The sequence below is a fragment of the Xenia sp. Carnegie-2017 genome, unplaced genomic scaffold (assembly GCF_021976095.1).
Source record: "Xenia sp. Carnegie-2017 unplaced genomic scaffold, XeniaSp_v1 HiC_scaffold_13, whole genome shotgun sequence".
Lineage (NCBI taxonomy): Eukaryota > Metazoa > Cnidaria > Anthozoa > Malacalcyonacea > Xeniidae > Xenia > Xenia sp. Carnegie-2017.
The window spans coordinates 2,034,814-2,052,932 of record NW_025813436.1 but is presented as its reverse complement, the minus strand read 5'-3'; the positions used below and the strand labels follow the sequence as shown (position 1 = coordinate 2,052,932).

The following is an 18,119-nucleotide window of genomic DNA, read 5'->3' as shown; positions in this document are numbered from 1 at the left end:
AATATAACCTTCCCATAATGCATACAATTAGATTTGGCAATTCTTTTGTTCCATACTGTGCAAATAAAATGATTTATAGATATTTTAAACTAAATTTATTTACAATTATTGTATTTAAATGACGTGGTGTGAAAAAGACTTGTATATTCAATAGTAATTCAGTCGACGAAACTGCAATTATTGAATTATTATACGTTAAATCCATCTATCTATCTATCTATCTATCTATCTATCTATCTATCTGGTCAAAATAACCTAATGCCGTATCGTCTTTGTTCCCCCCAGAGCTCATGGAAATTGTTAGAGCATTTGGATACAGTTTACCACATAACCAGGTTCCGCTAATACCATTGCAACATCAAAAAACAAACATTTATAAAGAAACCGTTACCAGACTCCGACCAGACTTCCTTCCTTCCCTAGTATTTGATACAACTTGAATCACAAACGGACTTTATAGACTTCCGCCATAACCCACATCATTTGTTGAAAATTAAACCAACTAAAAGCAAAAAAAACAGAGGAGAAAGCTTCCAATTATAATTTTATCCAGTGTAAGATCATTTCTTCCTGAGATATAGAAGATTTATCTGTCGCTCTGAAATCTAATCAGATTTCCTGTATATTTGTCACGGAAACTTGGTCGTCTGACCAAATTGATGACTGGGTCTTGGAAATTGATGGATTTTCATTAATTTGACGAGACAGGCAACCATGAAATGTAGAGGAATTTGTGCATTTATAAAAAGTCAGATATACCATTTTAAACACTTTATAACCTTCAAGTCGAATACATGAGTTTGTGGCGGAACTCCCCAGTGGCATTTTTTGTCTTGTTATATACCATCCAACCACAAACGAGAATAATATCATGATAGAGCATTTATCTTTTAAATCAGATTTGGCACTTGCTAAATACCCTAGTGCTAGAATTTGTTTGTTGAATATTTTAATAGATGACTTTTTCATCTGTGCCATTGTTTCAATCTCAACTATCTTGTAAGGAGCCTACAGGGGGAATGCCATCCTCGACATAATTATTACCAATTTGAAAACATTTTATAATCCACCACAAGTCGTATCACCCAATGCACGTAAAAAACCTGGAACAGAGGTAATTGTCTCGATAACGAAAAGGACATTGGGCAATTAAAGGCAGTTTTGTTGTATACTCATGCTGTGTTTCAACAGAGTCATCTATTTCAAATGACTCAAAAATTTATGTCAGAAAAGCTGTTGTGCTCCCTAATATTTACACTAGCGCATCGTACTTATGAGCTTAATCATATGAAATCACTATACATGCAAATTTTTCCACTCCTGCAAACACACAAGGCATAATGTAAATTAAGCATAGATTCCAAACGCAAACGAAAAACCTAAAACTTAGCCATGTAAAAAAATATTTTGTAAATAACGCATTACTAATAGCTGCCTTATTTTTCAAACATGTTAACGTGCTCAATAGGTCACTATATATCTACACAAATGTTGTGATCCATCAGTCATTCATCGGTTACATGCATTTTTTGATCATTGCATTTGCAAACATTTATTATTTTTCCTACATGAAACATTAAAGAATGCAAGTTACATTTTAGACGACAAACTACATGAAAAATGTTTCTTATTCAGGGTTTCTCTATCCACGGTAGTCGTGTTCTATATCGGAATAACGACGGCGACGACCGGAATAACGACGGCGACGACCAGAATAACGACGGCGACGACCGGAGTAACGACGTCGACGGCCGGAATAACGACGGCGACGGCTGGAGTAACGACGGCGACGGTAACCATAAGGTGAGCGTTTTTCTAGATCTGGAGCAGCTTCCTCAACGTCTCTACATAAAACAATGTTTAATGCCCGTCAATTTTGCGTCTTAACTAATTAGTGTAACGTACTGCAAAGTATTTTTAATGATTTTTGATGTGGGCGAACACTGTGTATACGTGGCTAGACGTCCGTCAACTTTTTGTTTATTTGCTAATGGAGCAAACTGCTACATAATATTAACAATAGTTTTTGTAGCACTTTTTTGCCCTGATAAAGTTTACGGATGTAAATTCATCAAACAGGTAGTAAAATGAAAGTTTCGCTAAGTTATATTTTAATCGAACAGAACCCTTGAAATGACTGTGGACTTTAAAATCAGTTCATTGATATGTCTTTTTATTCGTAAGTTAGGCCCTAGCGCTGTTTACATGAAATTGGAGCGATGTTAAACCAGGCTGAAAATCGGAATTGTTTGAATGATTACCTGGAACCACCACGAAATTAAAAAAATCCTCATCTGCGTAACTCCTCTTTAGCAGGCTCTTTTACGCTTTCTCCCATATTGGCTTTTGTACTTTGTGCTGCTCATGCCTCGTCTCATTATAAACCGGTCTAAATGTTAATTAATTTGAGTTGACATTCATTTTAGTTTTCAATTCATACCGCTCTGAAATCAGTCGGATCGTTTGATTGGGCTCAGCAAGCAATAAAACTTCAGATCGCTCTAATTATATTCCTCCCGTTTTCATTGAAATTTTCATGTTGTAGGCCTTACATTTGTAACCACGAGATATGTATAAGTGATGTAGATAATTGATCTAAAACTTTTCTAAACTGAATCCATTTATGTCATCGTTCTGTCCGAGCTGGGTGTCGCAAATAGCTATTAAACAATTTACTTTAAGTAATTTAATAAATTTAATCGTGTGGTTTGCGCGTATGATCCTAATCATAGCCGGTGTGGTTTATAATACTTAAAGTCCTAATCATTATAAACATTGACGTATTATGCATGTCTAAGCAGTAAATACAATGAAATTTTTGATTTGCACCTAATCTTTTCGGATTTATCAAACATTAAATTCTAATCCCAGGCATGCGGCCAATCTTTTTGTATTTATTACTGAAAAATATTCTTTGTATCAGACCTCCGACATGGCTGACGTGAAAAGCATCAAAACTTGCTCAGTGGCGTAACATCATTCGAGCATCCAGCGTTTCTCAAAATCAATTATAGTTGTAGCTGCTCAATTTAAAATTTAAATTGCTTTCTGAGAAACACTATTGTTTTGAGCTTCTAAAGGATGTAACTTTACCAATGAAACTGTCTGTAAAAGGCTTAGAAATGTGAATATATTCCATAATGTGCTGCAGTAATTTATTTCGACTTACCCTAGTTACGCCATTGTATATGTAAGTTGTAATATTTGAAGCATTCGTTTCTCTTTAGTGGTCGAACGTAAATTACCATTGACATGTATATTACCATTGCGTATCACTAATTCAATTTGGAAGCCAGAAAGTGGCCATATTGAACAGTCCCAATTCACGAGTTTGACATACAAATTATATCAACTTCTGCTCGGAAAAATTGCGAGAAGCGTCTCTTATGATGCATTGACAAAACTGCTACGTATTAGATTTTACAAGATTGTGTAGGAAGCACTTGTACTATTTGGAAAGGATTTATTCTAAAATTTTCGTGACACAATTTGACTGATAGTATCGCAAGAAAATGCTTCTAGCTTCACGCTGAAAGAATTTTTAGGGTGTTTAAGTAAATGCGCTCCAAAACTGCTTGCTATCTTGTTTCTTTACTATAGATTATTTTTACGCGAGTGACTGTTCAATATGGCGGCGCATCTTATTATAGCTTTCTACTTCTGGCTGCAAATTCTTGCACAAACGATATTGGGAATGTATGATCAATGTAATATAGATATAATGTAAATTACTCGCTACAGGAACAGGAAGCCTTTGCAGGCGTTCAATAACATTATTTTGGGCAAACAACACGAGACACTTGTACTTAATACAATGTACTGTGCTTGTATTTGGTCCACTTCAGTATTTATTTGCATAGTCTGTTGTTTGGTCATTCTGGGCACAGTACTCGGCTGGTGAATTTAATGAAAGGGAGAAACGTAATTTATTTCTTGTTGTTAGATTGTTTCACAAAATATTCGAGTGCTCTTACTTAACGTCAAAATGATAAAGAATATTGACACATGATACGTGTTTAAATATGTGATAGCAGAAATATATTGAAATACTTCCTATCACTAACAATAAGCGATTTGCATTCAAGGTTTTCATTATTTAAATTAGGGTGATTATTGTCCGAAACGATATATTACTTGATAAAATCACAACAAAACAACGCCGCCTACACATTGGTCAAAAAATAGAAATAGAATTTAGTGCCGTATATATATGAATCAATGCTAGCATTGTTGATCGATTGGTTGATTGAAACCATCGGCATCTCATAAAAGCCAGAAAATTACTTTCAAAAGACAAGCTATTGGCAATATTTTTAGAAAATTTTGTTGAGAAAACTTTTCACTCGAAATGACAATTACAACTGTCAAAAGTCGTTACAACTGTGAGAAATATTGAAAATAAAGTTTCTCACTTTCTATGATCGGATCACCCACGTACAGTCAAGTAATATGAAATCTAAGTAGTGGCACTTGGCAATTACAGAAAGGTTCACGACAGCTCTGATTGAGCAGTCTGCACCTAGAAAGTTGGTAATATTTTAAAGCAGGTTTTCCCTTCAGATTAGTAAGTTATTTACTGTGCGTTTATTAATAAATAGCGAGAACTCAAAAGATGAGCTTAATAAGTTTATCTTCGACAATTGTAGCTTCTCCCTGCATGGTGGTTTCATGTGTAGATATTTTTTGTAAGTTTACATTTTCTATCAAGTAAATAAGGTTGTTCTTTTTCGCAAGCAATTTTAAGATTCTGTTATGGTGTTCATTTTGAAGAGTGTGCCCTTAAGAATTTACAAAACGAAGCTTTCTTATAACAGGTCTCTTCGCAACACAAGAAGACACCTTAGTACCAATTCAAACTATGGTAGACAAAGCTTACTCACTCATCGTCCAACTGGTGATTTTCATCATCATTTTCTTGTAGTTCCTTCCCTATGCTTTCCTCTGGCGAAGTTTCCTCGTCAAATTCTAAACGAAACAACCCTTGTTTTCAATCTTAATTATAAGCTGGTGAAAAGAATCGTTTTATGATGGATAAAGCATGGAACAAATGAGCTTCAAGTCTTCTAAATAAATATGTTGGAAAAAGTTCATAATACCGTTCAAAATCCCTTCATTGAGCTTTCCTTCGTCGTTAATTGTGGCTGCATAAGCAACGGTACAAAGCAAACCAAGAGCAAAAACAAAATAAGTAATCTTCATAGTGAATCGCCTGAGCCTGTCTTCTTTCCTTCTCTACAGTTTGCTGACGAATGAAGATCGAATTAAGACTTGGCCTTTTTATTGAGTACTACACGATGAACGAATATGTTATAAATTTACATAGTTTTAATTCACCGTAGCTACTTTGTATGTGTGCCAATTCAATTAGAATTATATTCGATTTGTTCCTTTGGATCAGACAGGTCATACTTAACTCTATTGAACTCAACCTTAATTAACCATTTGGGAAGGGTAAAGTGGGCCTTTGTATCATCACTCTAACATTTTGTGTATTTCAAATTCAACAAAACCATGGAGTTTCCTTAAGATTTCAAGAAAAAAATATGATGTGAGTTATCAAAAAGATTACAAGGCAAGCATTAAAAAAACATGTCACTTCTAATGATTGGCATGGGTAGAAAATATTTGCATCTCATCATGGCCCTTTTGGGTGTTTTGCAAGTATCACTTCAGAGGGCTGAATCTAAATCCGGTAAAAACGAATTTTCATACTTAAATATTTTCTCATTTAACATCACAAAGAAATGTTTTTGCTGCGTGTGTGTGTGTACTAATGGACTAAATATAATAACAGATTATTTTGTGGCAGTTCTTAATAAAAAGATTCAAAGTAACTGTTACTGCTCACAATTATAATATTTTTTTTCACATATTTATGCATTTTATTGGTCTCCTGCTATTTCTGTTCTTGCTCTCTATTAAATCACAAATGACAGACCGCTAAGTCCTAGGGAAAAGCGTCCGCGCTAATTCTGTTGTAGAATATTAGGTTATTACATAATATCGTTAGCCTAGTGCAAATAAATTTTAGCTAGAATATTAGAAAAAGGGGGAATTACATGCGGGTTTTCATCCCAAACAACAACTATGGCGGCGGTTAATGATATGCAACAATTGCTTTCAATAAGATATGATGAATGTAGCAGGGCTTGTTCATGATTTTATTTTATTTCACTCCTCTTTTGCTTCGCGACTATTCGACATTCTTCTGTTTTAAGTTTCATTTCTTTTACAACTAACTGCTGTGCTGGTCTTATGTGTTAGAATTAGTTATTTTTGCATTTATTAATAGTAACGGTAATTATTGCAAAACACGACTCGCGATCTTTCCTTTTACGTCATTAAGTGTACTTGTTCTTTCATCGCGTTTCAGTTTTCGCAAATTCGATGAAAAAAATCAAACAAATCAACAAAGAACATACGTAAAGTACTTTTGACAGAGAAATATAAACGGGAAACGACATTTTTTGTAATGTTATTTCCTATTAAAGTAAATGGTTTGAACCCTGAAGTATCGTTACACGTTTATAGATGTAGATCGTGAAATTGAAATACGCAAAAAGATAGAATGGTGATACAAAGGCCCACTTTACCCCTCCCAAATGGTTAATTAAGGTTGAGTTCAATGGAGTTAAGTATGACCTGCCTGATCCAAAGACACAAAAGCGAATATACTTCTAGTTGAATTGGTAAATACAAAGTACCAACGGTGAATTGAAACTATGTAAATTTTAACATATTCGTTCGTCATTTCGTGCTCAATAAAAAGTTCAGGTCTACATTCAATCATTATTCGCCAGAAAACTTTAGAGAATGGAAGAAGACGACAAGGTCCAGTTTACAAAATAAACTGCTCCGACTGCCACGCCTCCTATATCGGGGAAGACTTACTGAACACAAACGAGTTATAAAGAAACAAGACAAAACCAATCTCATTGCCGAACGTCACCGAATGCAAACCACAACATTAACTGGGACTCGACAAAATGCATTACTTACAGCACTAACTATAGACGACGACTTACGTTAGAAAGTTGGTATACCAACTTCGAACAAAAACCTCTAAACAGATCACAGCAATTACTGGCACCTTACAAACGACTTATTCACAATGCAACAAACGCATTACACTTTACAGTTTACACTAATCCACGATTACAATACACGATTGACGCCAAAACATCTCCTGTACACACAGCACAAAGACGTAAGAACCAGATAACACATACGGCTAACCTGTCGTTTACTCCTCATTTGACTCTGAAGATGATTATCGCTAAGGTTGTCAAAATGTCATTCAACAGCAACGACAACAGTCTTTCTCAGGTCTATAGCTTGATAATTGGGGAGGAGGGCAAATATTCATGTATGCATGTTCTTTCTAGTAACTACCATTAAAATCAATTGTGGTTATGAATTAACAAGATTAAAACATACGAATATATAAATAATTGCCCCCCCCCAATATGGAGCTTGCCTGGCCTCTAAGATTGGATTTTTAAGCCTTAAGTAGCTTAATTATTATTTTGAGTTTTGCTTTATGCCACCTTTCAAGACGGTAATTAGACATCTGGAGGATTGGGTTCTAAATCATGGGCAGTATCCTACAAGCTCTTCACATAAATGTAAACTGGCAGTAAAGGAAAGCTTTTCAGTATTGGGAGACTGGCACCTTCCGCACAGCTTATATATCGTGTGTCATTGCAGCGTGAATTTGCATATTAGTTTATAATCATTATGAAATGATTATAGCCTCTATGACAAAGCCTTTTTGGTTTCCTAGTCCACCATAATGCAATGACAAAAAAAAATCACCTAATGTATCATTCATAACTGAAAGCACTTGTCGCAATTACGTGTACACACGACTGACATTGGTGAGGAAATTGATAATTTTAAACACAAATGACACTCATTCAAGTAAACTTTGCCAGACGAATAAACTAAATACTCTTAGACTGAGAAGTTTGCATGAGTCTGAGCACTTATGTGGTAGGCCCAATTATTATTAGGACTCTTAAGCAAATGAAGAACATTACAATAAAGAAAATACCTAATTTCTTTTGAGTCAAAATTGCTTAATGCTTAATATTGACTACCACTAGGATAGTAAATTCTGTAGCTTATAAAATATTGATAAATTTGTGCTGTGCAAGATCACTTCACGTCAACCACCGTTTAGCAGAAAAAATTGCCAGCAAAACACACCTTTAAGTGAGTGCTGTAATGTGCATTTTACGAAAATAAATATCTTTTGCCTCATACGAGCTTAAGTTCTTTTCATTCGAGATTCTTGCTCGTGTAATTACCGTAATTTTCCACTGGGTTCTCTCTCTTTACTTTGAAGTTCCTGCCTCTTAGCTTCAGTGCGATAGGAGCGTCAATTAAACTAAAAAGCTTGGGCACAAGATTGTACTGCATGGCTCTTCATAATTATTCCCCATATTATAGCACTTTGATTGTTGCTATATTAGTATAATATATGTTTTGTTTTAGCTATTACGGGCCGGTCGTTTTCATGACATGTTTACTTAAGTCCGTAATTTTTCCATTTCGTAAGTAATTGACTTTAAAATTGTTCTTTCAATCATCCGGTAGACATTATCTGAGCGTACATGAACATCTAAAACGAAAATTTGATCCATGTGTAAAACGACCATGTATTTTTTTTCTATACAAAAGTTTACTCTATGCAATAGAGTAAGACCTACAAAGTGAGGACGTACGAAGCTCATGTCGTTACTTACCAAGGGCTTTATAAAAACAACAAGATTGCAGAGTTGTGCTCTTTTTGTATGGAAACATGAAAGTTTGAGTTGTCGAAAAATGTAAAATTTCATTAAAGTACAGGTTTGAAAACGGGAAGTATGCTTGATTACTTAGGGACTATTGTCGCGGATTGTGATACTTTATATTCTTTAAACATACGAGACTTTGTGTTGTTAGTTTCCACGAGATTTTTTACAGAAGTGTATTGGAGGGGCAGGTAATTTTCAAAAATTTCTCCAAATATTGTTGCTAAATTCTCCAGAGTGACTGAAGCTATAAAGTTTAGAAATCAAAGATGTCAAAAACATCACAACGTAAAATCACATCAAGGTTTAGTGACTGTAAAAGGTGTATCAAAATTACCAGTGATGATTTAAATTCACACTTCAACTGTAAGAAATGCAATCTAAATCAATCGGGCAAACATATCGTCGTCATTCTCAGACTTATTCAAAATGCTCGCGACAGCAATCTAAATTTCCGGTTTTTGATAGCTTTTTCCAAATACGGGTATTAACCAATCAGGGCTTGCGTTTTGCATACAGATCATGTTAATTTATGAAAAAGAAGTCTTTGATGGCAATACGTCTTGGATGACAATATCACTGATCAGTTGTCGGAACTGGAGAATGTTTTTATAACAACCTTGACATTAATAGAGGAAACCAAAATGCCCAGCAAACTGCATCATCATTTTGATTTGTTGACATAAAATCTTGAATGCCATAATATCTATGTGGCTTTTCTTATTACATTATATTTGGACAGCAACAATGAAATGGAAAATTATTTTCAAAATTCAAATTAATCAAAGCGATGATAGTGAAGAGGATGATAAGGGCATTGATATAGTAAGAGAGTAATTTTATATTTTTTATCATTGATGAGAGGGTGTTTCCTTACGAACAACATCGACATAATAAAATAATTCTTCATCGTCAATAAATAACTTTTTCGCCTCTGTCACAAGTTTCTGTATTAAAACCAAAATATTATCGTGTTTGACTCTCAGCTTGAGAAACAAATCGCTAAATTGTCTCATTGTCTCTATTAAGCATATATGTTAATTAGTTTGCTCACTTGCGCCAAGTAATTAACATGGTCAAAATTGGTACTTTGAAGAAGATTTAAAAAAAAGGTCAGACAAAACATCTTTAAATGAATTTTTTGCGTCAATATATCTTGGACAAGCTAAAGGAAACTCAGCTATAGACCAATCAACGCAGGCGTTGTGTTATTCTGATTTTATAAACGGTAATTATAGTATGAAAGGAAACGTCCTTTTTGGTCAGTTTCCAAAGTTCTCTGACGTTTCCCATTGCAAAGCAAGAATATTTTTAAAAGTGATAATCTAGGTGAATTAAAGTAAGATACTTTAATCTTGTCAGTACCACTGAAATGATCTCACTCTAGTAGTCCACGTGGCTCATTATCACTTTATTTTTATACATTCGTCCTTTTGCAATTTTAAGTATTGTATATTTGAGCAACATTGTTGTGAATGCATGAATGCATGAATTTGTTACTAACAATTCATGTCGTAAAAATTTAATGAATATGAACATTTTTCGTCTCGTTTATTGTCAACTTCGTTGCAACATAACTTATTTTCTAGATAAATTCGTGTTTAAGATACTTTGTGACTGCTTTTTGATGTCTTTTCCTCTTTTGATTGTAGATCAATAAAGATGAATGGCTTGAAATCTTGGCAGTACTATGTTTGGTTCTTGCTCATGTGAACTTTTTGATTGCTGTGCCAGGTCGAAGAAGAAGAGGTAGACGAGTTTAACTCCCTGCTAAACGTACTGTAAAACCACTGTTACCTTATTGGTCGATCTCCTGCAGCGGATTTTTGTTTTCCTAGAACTGCTCACTGTTAAGAAAAAAGATTCACGATGTCTAAAGCGACGTATATAATAAGAAACATTTTATAAAAAGGTTAAAGTGCGTGTAATCAATGTAATGTTTCAATATGATGTTACTTAAAGTATGGTCAGTTGTATTTTGACTCGGAAAACACCGCGTTCCCACAACTCTAACATAATTGTGGTCAGGTAAGAGTAAGAGCCTAAAGATAATTCTCAAGAATTATTCGCTTAATTTTATCAGCTCCAGGCTCACTTTGGCAGATAGCATTGACGACGGTCTGAATAATTCTTGACTCAGTCTAATTCACTAATTGTTAAATATTGGTAAAGTATGGTAGTTGGGCTCAACGCATTTTACATTATAGGTCGTACTTCTCCTTTTTCTGACTCTACGAGGTGTAATTGTGAATCTAGTTCTCTCAAGTACGTGAAACTACGTTTCCAATGTCAACCTAATGAAGCAGATTGTTGAAAGCTAATTAATTCTCATCGACTCTACGAATGTTGTATTGATATAGAAGCACTTTTGAATTTTTGTTTAAAATAGCTCTTTTTGTTAATATTTATTGTGTTAAAGCAATTTTTATATTTAATAAACGATTAAATCATTGTCAAGTTGCCCGATATTCATCGATTCTATCTATAGTGTTGTAATTTGACTTTAATATCAAGTCTTTCAGACTTTCTCACACACCGTTATCTCCAATAAACAAATGCATTATATTGTTGTGGATATTAAAATGTAAATCGTTGGGACTTTTATTTTGCATCAACATATATGAAAAGTTTATAATGGGATTTTGTGATAGAAACTATCGCAAACAAAATCTCACGGATAGAGTTCTCAATGCAACGACAGAGCGGTATAATTGAAAACAACTGCCATACGAAACAGTTCTGTAGGAAATAAATTTCCAAGAAGTAATTCGTGGTTTATTTTATTTTCAATTATATGAAAGTTTTATCAATTTATTTTTGTAAGTTTTTTGCATGAATTAACTGCATCACCCAAAATTTATTGACTTTGTAATTTCAAAATGGCTGACACAAGTAGTGCGATGTTGAATATGGATGAGAAGCAATGAGGTTCGCTTGTTAATCTACACATATTTTTGTTTTGTACATCATAAAACATCTTGTCTTACTCTGGTGAATAAGAGACAAACTTGCCATCAAATTAAAATAAAGTAAATGCTTGCTTTAGCCCCGCTCCCACCTAAGTCTCGCCTTCTGTTTAGCGCCGCACTCAGAATCCAAAAAAGTTTTTTAGCGTCTCTCCCCGTCAAGCGCCGCATCTGAGTAACCTTAATTAGCGCAGCGCTTGGAAATAATGTAGAGTTATTAAACTCTAAGGCTTACGACAACCTTGTTTTGCATCTATTTGACATTATTTTCATTTAGTTGTATAATATGATATAACGAAAATAGATTTTGTTATTTTCGTTTTTTTCTTGGGGCAGTAAAAAATTTAATAATATTTAATCGGCGCAACCAGAGGCGTAACTAGGACGTTAATTGAGTGGGTGAGTATTCATATATTCAGTTGTGCTCTACTGATTTCATATGAAATTCAATTCACTTCCAAAAAAATCTGTAGGGCACAACAAAATATATGAATATGCACCACCCCACCCCACCCCCAATTGACGTTCTATTTACGACTCTGGGCGCAACTCTGATTTAAGCACCAGTCGTGGCCCCTTTGCCTTTTAATTGCCCCTACCTGATAGAAAATCCTGGCTACGCCACTGGTACCAAGTTAGATGGGGCAAGTAAGGTCACTAAGATGACTATATCAAATGATATTGTTTTTACGAAAATAAAGCTTTGAAATTTTAGAACTGACATAGACTCTTCCCATTTAAAAGATTTCTCAAACCTTAGCTATCCAATGGAAAGCAATATCCATGAACAGGCTTTGTGATGTCTCCTCCCTGATGTAAGAAAAATTTATTTATGTAATACTCAATAAAATGAGCCTGCAAGATGTTGGCCAAACAAATTTTGTTGGCCTCTTTAATATTAGAACCAGTAGCGTATCTAAAGGTTACACTGTTCTCAGCCATACCAAAAAAATTCTTCCAAAACAAGGAATTTGTTCGATTAAAAATTCAATATAATTTAATTTGAATTTCAAAACAGTTTTAATCTATTTATTGCGTATTTTGAGCGGATGATCCAAATCTTTCAATAACGATTTTAGTTTAACTCGCGATTAAAGAATGTGTGTCAACCACGATGCATTGCGCGCTTTTGTTTATGTTTACACAGTGAACTATAATAACAACTGGAACGATAACTCCTATAGTTTTTCTCATGATTGTTTGAATCCAAACTCCCCCCTCATATAATGCGTGTTTTCTTGGCGACCGACGTTAGTTTTGGCTTGTTGGCAGTTGAAAACAGTGAAAAATTATTTGTTTTCGTTTTTTTGACACATTGTGTGCTTTAAAATTGTATCTACCAGAATTAGCGTACGACTCAGCAAGATATTTGGAGGAGAAGCATAATCGGCAAGAATCGTGGACGATTGTTTTCAACAATTCGTTACACCAAGTTTATCGGCCCGTTATATGCAATGTGTTCATTTCCTTTTCTCTCTTTGTATGCTTTACACGGACAACACAAGAATAGGGTGTTATGTATTTGAAAAAGACACTTGATTTTTACATATTTAAATCGATAAATAAGTTTTTCAAGAATCCTTTAGGGAGGATCTTGCATACTTTGTGACACTGAGCTGTATATATATTTGCAGGTGTATATATTTTCATGGTATTAGAAATGCTCTTAAGAACACATTTTTCTACTTGGCAAATTGCTCAATTTTTACGAAACTTGGTAAGATCGTGTATTTAACATGAAGCTATAATATTTTGGTGGATTGAACGTTTAGGTATGCCTGAAACGTTCAATAACGCAGAAAAAGCAGCAAATAATCGCGACTTTTGGTAATTTTTGTCTTTGCTTTAACATTTTTGCTTTAACAAGTTTTGGCCAATTTTTTTTGAAATTCAGCCAGTTTCACTAATATTGTTAAATATAATATTATTTTGAAAAGGAAACGCAAGATATACTTTTGAAATTTTATAAATATAAAAATACCATATTTTTTACGAAAGGGACTGGAGCTACGTGTAAGCTGGCATCATGCTGGCTTCAAAGAAGGCGCGAAGTTATCATTCCAGTTGTTATTATAGTTCACTGTGTTTACATCGTTAACTTTTGAGCCATGGGTACACTGAATCCTAGTTCGTCAATAAACGTCATCTAATTTAGCTGAAAAATTCAGCAAAAAAAAAAACATTTAAAAATTTTGACTGTAATTACGAGTGCTGAGTTGGTACAAATTTCTTGTCTTATCTACATCAACAAAACCGTGTTGAACTTTTTCTTTCTGTCAGCATGAGCCATATATTATTTAGCAAAAGTTTCTCAACTCAAAAGTACAATAGAACTTCTTATTTTTCCAACTTCACTCGCGAAGCAAACTGCTCTTAGCACATTAAGCCCAGGCTCTTTGGGCTGTGATAATTTGTAGCAAGATTTCATCAATCATTGCATTCATCATACACATTTATCTCTCGTTCATCTTGACTGAGCTAAACAAAACAAAATACTTTGCTAACCGTTTTAGCAAATTTCGAAACCGTTTCGTTTGTATTTTATGATTACCTCCTCTTCTTTTCCCGCACAAAGAAGCAACAATTCCGGATTGTAAATTTCGCTTAAAACACAATTGTTTTCGAGAACATCGTGCGTTAAGGCTTAAGTCTCGGCAATGATCGTTCGCATTCGCAAGTCGCCACTTTACTTAACATACGTTCAGATTACAAAATCTCCGTTTCTTTGTCGTATTTCTTTATTATTTTGTGCATTTAGCAAAGGAAGGTCCTTTTGCTCAGAACTTGTCGTTTGAATGGTTTAAAACCATGCAATGACGCAATAAATTGAGTAAAACTCGGTCGATATAATAAAAATAAATTGCATTACTGCACTACTCTTCACTCCCCCATAATGGCGGACAGTTAAATTTTGTGACGTAGTGGTGACGTAGGTGCAAACACTCTACAGGAGTTATCATTTCAGATGTGTTTTAGTACAATGGTTCGTCGAAAATTTGATGCCAGTAGTTCCCAGTCCCTCCACGCATTCTAAACATACAGCCAATAGGCAGAATCGAATTGATAACTTTTACAAACTACGAAGCTCCAAAACAAAACACAAATTCTTTTTTGCCTCAATTTTGCAAACAAATCTTTCACAAATGAGACTTAACATCAATTAGACACAACTTTTTGACATTTACATTTTTGTAAAGAAAACAAATTATGAAAACATAAAACAAGTTATTTGTTTTGTTTGTCTGTAAATGTGCCAAAACTAAAGTGTTTGTTCCAAAGTAGAAACTATTATTCGCAAGATACCTGCAAACTTCATATAACAAAAGAAAGCATATAAAACTTTAAAGCCCCGTTCACACGGGGAAATTTTCTTTGACAAATGATATGTGACAAATAAATTTTGTCCGTGTGAATGAACAATTTGTTACAAATTTTTTATGACAAATGAATTTGTTCAAAAGCTGGGTTGTTAGCTTTTTTTTGTCGTATAAAATTTGTCAATAATCAAATTTGTCCGTCTGGACGACCATCACATCAAATGTGTCAAATTTTATCAAACAACATGGCGACGACGCAAGGAGCGAGGACAACGAAACATGTGATTTCTTGGACTGACAGCAGTATTTCTTTACTTCTCGATGCCCTTAAGACAAGAGAGAGTTTGTGGAACTCTAAGCTGACATCGTACCGAGATAGAAATATAAAGAAGAGAGAATATCAAGAAATAGTTACCATTTTAAGCGCCGAAATTCCCGAAATGAATTTATCAGCTGTAAAGGTAACAGTATTCAAAATGTAATTGTTTAAATTTGTGTTACACTTTGATAGCTCTTAAACATTTTCTTTTAATTTTTGAAACGATGCACAGTGCCCTTCAGTAATTGGGTTGATGAATATTGTCTGGTCACTATCAGGGAATTTCTCAATTAGTATCAATATTCAGCAGGAAACAGAAACTGCTGCAAGTTGTCTGTAATATTGTTGTGAAGTATTTATTTTTGCTACAGCTAAGATTCAAGGACTTCGAACGACCTTTCGTGAAGAAATAAGAAAAATTAAAAAAGTGAGCATACTGGTTGTGGATCAGCTGAAATATATGTCCCAAAATGGAAGTTTTTCAATGAATGCTTCTTTCTTGAAGATGTTGTTGCATTAAATAGACCAACATGCAGTAACATTGAAGATGAAATGGATGGAAATTCTGAAACTGGCAGCACATGCAGTGATACATCATTTGGTATGCATCCAAAAAAGAAAAGAAGCTCAGAAGAAAATGAATGGATGAAGACTGCAGAAAGTGCACTTACCAAGTTGTCCCAAGTTAATGACGATCAACAGGATGAATGGGATGTGTTTGGGGTGGATGTTGCTAATTCCCTTAGAGCCATCAACAGCCCAGAGTGGCAAAGACGAGCTAAGTTTGCTGTGCAGTCTGCCATTTTCCAAGCTGCAGAAAAAGCTCGATGCACAGTTTATAACTCTACACTACGTACAGATAGTACCATCCCAGTTATTGATTCATTTTTTAAAAATTTTAACAACTGAATATTTTCATCTTTAGAATTGATTTTTGAATACACTGCCTCTTACTTAATTAATTAAGAATGTTGATATTACAGTTTTTTAAGTGATGTACTTTTCTTCTAACAATTAATCTCTTCTATAGTGATTGTTTAGTTTCTAGGCTGTTGTTTTTTATTTTGTAATATGTGAAGAAACACTAACCATACATTTTTCATCCATGATCCATCAAGCAAAATGATTTTTTGAATTAAAAAATTCCAAAAATAAAAATTTTCTTGATTATATGATCACAAACGTGCGTGTTTATGGGTTCTAAAAAACTGAATTTAATTAAATGTAAATAGCTAGCTTTAACATAATCATTCAGTCATCTTCCATTGAAATGGAACAGCACCTTCTTCAAAAAAAGTAATCTTTCATGTCATCACGAACAGCTCTAGCTTGCAATGTAGAAGACCGTTCACTTGGATGACTGCATAAATCAGTGATTGTGCATGTATTGTCAACTTCCTTTCTCCATGCACCATGCATTACAATACAATTTTCATCTTCATCATCCAAATATCCAGCAGGAGCATAATTTGTATCATTTCTTGATATAAGGTAATTATGAAGGGCTAGGCATGCACGAACCACTTCTATAACGTTTTCAACATTTAATTGCAATGTCTTTAAAAGAACTCTAAACCTGGCACAGAGAATACCAAAAGCATTCTCGAAAATTCGCCTAGCCCTCGATAAACGATAATTAAACACCTTTTCATCCCCCATTGCCGACCTATGAGGATAAGGTTTCATTAAATTAACATTTAATGCAAAAGCCTCGTCACCTAAAAGAAAATATGGGACATTGTTGGGTCTTTTCCCAATTTCGAGGGCATTGGAAAACATTGCTTTTGCATATACATTCAAGGAAACCATGTTTAAAGATTCCACCATCTGACATACTTCCTGGTGCACCAAGGTCAAATGATACAAACCTTGCCTTTGCATCAGCAATAGCAAGCAAAACAATACTTGAGTACTTCTTGTAATTAAAATATTCTGAACCCGTATTGGGTGGTGCTTTTATATTAATGTGCTTTCCATCTATGGCACCAACTGCATGAGGAAACTGCCACAAATCCGAAAATTTTTCTGCTAATTGTTTCCACTGTGCATGCGTTGTAGGGGGCTGTAAGAAGTCTTTTTTCAAAACATTATAGATTACTTTGCACACAATTGGAACAAATGTTGATATTGTAGAAGTTGACATTCTGAATGAGTAAGAAAGATCTTTATATGATGCTCCAGTTGCAAGAAATCGCAGAGTTACACATAGCTTCTCAAATGGTGAAATAGCATCCCTCATGTTGGTATTCTTTTTCAAAAGAAAAACATTGACCTGATCATACAATTCATCAAACAATGTCGGTTCCATTCTAAAGAAATACACAAATGATAAAATAAAATGGTGTCTACGGTATTAAATAAAAACAAAGTGTGCTCACCTTAAAAAGTTTCCAAAACTTGCGATATCTGTGCGTCTTAACTCTGGAATCAAATTGAATGCAATACCTTGTGATTCTCTTCGTTCTTGTGTGGCCCATGGTCGCACCCACCATCTACGTTTTCGCATTTTTTTACCTTTACGTATTATCTTCATTAAAATAAAAACAGCCAAACTAATACATAAACGTTTATTTTTCTTTAAAGTCTTGTAACGAGTCATCTTGCGATTGTCAAAAGTTGATATTTGTAGGACGTAATATCTCGATAAGATAAAGTAACGACGTATTTTCCTTTTCTGCTAACCAAATGTATCGAAGGCAATCTAGTGACAGTGCTATGTAAC

General features: G+C 34.3%; 1 protein-coding gene and 2 long non-coding RNA genes across 3 annotated transcripts; 1 reads left to right on the top strand and 2 right to left on the bottom strand.

Annotated features, from left to right (window-relative positions):
* Positions 1–1,785: 1,785 nt before the first annotated feature.
* Positions 1,786–5,196, bottom strand: LOC124447846. The gene is made up of 3 exons (XR_006948860.1): positions 5,097–5,196; positions 4,881–4,965; positions 1,786–1,844 (listed from the first exon to the last, which is right to left on the bottom strand). It is a non-coding gene; the product is annotated as an uncharacterized LOC124447846 (long non-coding RNA).
* Positions 5,197–9,534: 4,338 nt separating this feature from the next.
* On the top strand, positions 9,535–10,759 carry LOC124459605. Its single transcript, XR_006953707.1, has 2 exons — positions 9,535–9,620; positions 10,448–10,759. It is a non-coding gene; the product is annotated as an uncharacterized LOC124459605 (long non-coding RNA).
* Positions 10,760–16,684: 5,925 nt separating this feature from the next.
* LOC124455708 (putative nuclease HARBI1) lies at positions 16,685–17,540 on the bottom strand. The gene is made up of 2 exons (XM_047006349.1): positions 17,234–17,540; positions 16,685–17,115 (listed from the first exon to the last, which is right to left on the bottom strand). The coding sequence occupies exons 1-2, from the start codon at positions 17,538–17,540 to the stop codon at positions 16,685–16,687; spliced, it is 738 nt and encodes a 245-aa protein (XP_046862305.1).
* Between the last annotated feature and the right edge of the window lie 579 nt (positions 17,541–18,119).

Coding starts and splice junctions, on each gene's coding strand:
- LOC124455708 (XM_047006349.1), bottom strand. CDS start 17,540: ATGTCAACTTCTACAATATCAACATTTGTTCCAATTGTGTGCAAAGTA. Junction 17,116..17,233: donor TGACCTTGGTGCACCAGGAA/GTATGTCAGATG, acceptor ATTTTCTTTTAG/GTGACGAGGCTTTTGCATTA.